Below are 3,345 nucleotides of genomic sequence, written 5' to 3' on the forward strand. Positions count from 1 at the left end.
TGGCTTCTGGACATCCTTGCAAAATCCCTGCTGAGCTTGCTCCAACAAATGGAGGTTTTTTTCCAACTCCTGTACATCAAGCATACCAATATAAATATTATGCATCCGTTGTTCAAAAGTATACATTTTCATTTAGTTACAAGCAGAAAATACTGCTTCCATGCACTTACTACAGTTGTAGAAGTGTACAATCAATCCCAGAATCTTGGAAGATTGATGTTACAAGCTTTGTAACTTCAAACCCGTTCAAGTTAAAAATATGTGGCCTATGCAGGATTGAAGGCCAGATGCAGGGCTTCATTTTGACACATGGGTGGCCCATTTAGCTCACAGGATGCTATGGTGGTGTGGTGTCGAAGTCTGACACCAGCAGCGCTCATGCCAAATTTCCCCGCTCCCAAGTCCTTCGGATCGCGCTTCGCGCGAGGGGCGCCAGCCTGCCAACCTAGAAGGGAGGACTGACTTGGTTCGGGCAAATACTTGCTCCAACTCTTAAATTCCACAAGCCATCAGAAGCTGGAGAGATGAAGGTTAGTAATCTCCATATTTCGATTTTTCCGATTTCCCGTACCATGAAGCTGACTCGTCTCGGCCTACTTAGGTCGCTATCGAAGGGTGCTGCCACGGAGAGCTGGACAATGTCAGAATCACTGCTTTTTTAAATACGAATACCTGGAGCTGACCTTTGAGAGCAAATGTCAGATCTACCAAACTATCGAAGTCGCGAAAAACCAAGCAGGTATTGAGGCGCCCGACGTGCTGATCTGCTGTGGAGATTTTCAATCGTTTAGGAATCATTCAGATTTGCAAACCTTTGCGGCTCCCGTCAAGTACCGCCAACTGGGAACATTTTGGCAATATTATAGTGGAGAGAAGGTGCGTTTGGCTTCATTGACCATCTGTTATCCTCGAGCTTCCGACGAATACTTTCTGATCGAGTTTAGCTTGCCTTTCCCTCGCGAAAGTTGCCTCACCAAAGGTAGCGCCAATCTTGACAATATTTGTTGGTGGAAACCACGAAGCCTCAGGTTATTTATGGGAGCTGTAAGCTCATCTTTCACTCACTCTCACCCCCATCTCTGTTTTGGCCAGTTCAATTTCTTGATTCCGATGTGATACCCTTGCGTTTTGCCTCCCAGCTATCACGGTGGGTGGGTCGCGCCCAACATCTATTTCTTAGGTTTCGCGGGCTCTTTGATTCTTAAAAAAGAATTGCCGGATGGATCGATCGACTCGATTCGAATCAGTGGTGCGAGTGGGATTTACAAAAGACATGATTACACTGCTGGTTAGTAAACTTGAATGATGATTCAATTTCTTCAATACGTTTACAAATGAACTCGATCTGGTGTAGGCCATTATGAACGTCTTCCCTATGATAAGGGAACGATTCGCTCCATCTATCATGTGCGCGAATATGATATCTTCCGACTTAGCCAACTGCCGATTGCAACTTCAAGCGACATCTTTGTATCCCATGATTGGCCCGTCGGGATTGAGCAGTATGGGAACACAGCTCAACTTCTCCGGGCAAAACCTTTTTTCAAGGATGAGGTGTGCTTGCTTTTGATCGCCTCATAACCATGTGTCTGATGCAAGCGAGGATCCTGATTTCATTTAACATATGCCAAAGGTTGCTTCGAACACGCTTGGCTCACCCCCGCTCATGCAGTTACTCAAGACCATCAAACCCCATTATTGGTTTTCAGCTCATCTCCATGTCAAATTCGCCGCCTTGTACCATCACGGCCAGCGTCCACAAAGTGATCATCAATCCCCTGTAAAATCAGTAGCACTTAATCCAGACGAATTGCCAATAGACGTTGACGATGATGATGAACAGAAACATCCATCCGCCTCCTCCAAGCCGCCCCTCCTGAATCCAGACATGATACATATTGATGACAGTGATGAAGACGAGCAGAAAAACTCTTCCACATTGGTCCAACCCCCCGCCCTCAATCCTGACGCCATAGATATTGCTGACAGTGACGACGAAAACGCACCCGAATGCAAATCATTGGATCCCCGTGCTCAGTCGATCCATTCGCACATTCACGGGTTTTCTGAGCCCTTTACTTCCAACTCGGATCTGAAGGAGACAGACGGTCATGTGAAGCACCATCAGTCCACCGCGATCTTCAAAACAGAACCGGTATCCGCACCCCCGCCCGCCGACATAGGCCAAGCCCAAAAAGAAACCGCAAGATCTACCGTAGAAGACCTGCATCGCCTACAAAATCTCCCGATTCATTCCGCGACAAGATCTACTCGATTCCTAGCGCTAGACAAGTGTCTACCCCGAAAGGATTTTCTTCAGGTGAAATTAAGCAATCTTCGTGGTGGTATCAGTCCTAACCGTCGCGCTTTTTACATTTGTTGCAATTAGATTCTTGATATACCCCCACCTTCTACATCTGCGAAAATCTCAGCACCGTCGTCGCGACAGACAACTGGAGAGTCTATCAATGATTCTCAGGCGGAACCAAGTATTATTCAAAACTCGGATGGCAGCACAGCCAAACTTTTTTTTGATCCGCACTGGCTTGCTATTACACGGGCGTTCCATCCCTTTCTACCACTACAGCAGTACGGAAACCCTAAGCTACCCACTGATCGCATCGCAATACAAAAACTGATCGATCGGGAATTGGAGTGGGTGAAACACAACATAGTCCCGGAAGCCCTTGAGGTAATTAATGTACAACAGTTTACAAAAACTGCGCCTGGGATTGGTGATCCTGGTGGTGAACAAACTGGTCAACGTATGTTCAATCATCACTCAAATTCAATTTTTACTGCCGTCTAACTGACAATGATCTATTGTCCTCAACAATTGATTTATTTAGCATTTTGGTATACCAATCCTCAAACACTTGCGTTCACTGATTTGTTGAAAATCAATAACAAAATCAACCCGCCTTTTGTAGAATGAATGGAACCTGAGATCAAGTGGACAATTGAGCCATGTCACCCATCATCAGGAAAAAAAAAACAGTCACTTGATGGCAAGTGACATGATGCAGCTTTGGTTTCTGCTCCAGAGCTAATCCAGTGCTGCTCCAAGTCTGCTCCACCAGCACTTGTAGAGCTTGCAGGACTGCACCAGAGCACTCAATGTGGCACAGTCAGCTGATACTAATTTTTTTTCCCAGGAACAGCTGATGCTCATCATAAGCTGAGCAGTAGGCATTGACTGAGCCTGGGCCAAAGCTGAGCATTGGCTGAGCCTGGGCCACAGCTGAGCATTGGATATTCCACTGCCAGCATATTTGGCTGGGTTGAAGTCATCCCAGTTTAACTGGGATGCACTCAACCAATTTAAACTTGGTTGATCTCAAACAA

The 3,345-nt window shown here is 46.2% G+C and overlaps 1 protein-coding gene across 1 annotated transcript; it reads left to right on the forward strand.

Annotated features, from left to right (window-relative positions):
* Window positions 1–524: 524 nt before the first annotated feature.
* Window positions 525–2,604, forward strand: PtA15_6A343 (uncharacterized protein; the record flags this gene model as incomplete). The annotated part of the gene is made up of 9 exons (XM_053170038.1): window positions 525–530; window positions 602–640; window positions 703–876; window positions 980–1,044; window positions 1,140–1,288; window positions 1,355–1,554; window positions 1,634–2,320; window positions 2,390–2,489; window positions 2,588–2,604. 9 exons carry the CDS (start codon window positions 525–527, stop codon window positions 2,602–2,604), a joined length of 1,437 nt encoding a protein of 478 aa, XP_053021269.1.
* Window positions 2,605–3,345: the final 741 nt, after the last annotated feature.

The sequence above is a fragment of the Puccinia triticina genome, chromosome 6A, assembly GCF_026914185.1.
Source record: "Puccinia triticina chromosome 6A, complete sequence".
In the NCBI taxonomy this organism is placed as follows: Eukaryota; Fungi; Basidiomycota; class Pucciniomycetes; order Pucciniales; family Pucciniaceae; genus Puccinia; species Puccinia triticina.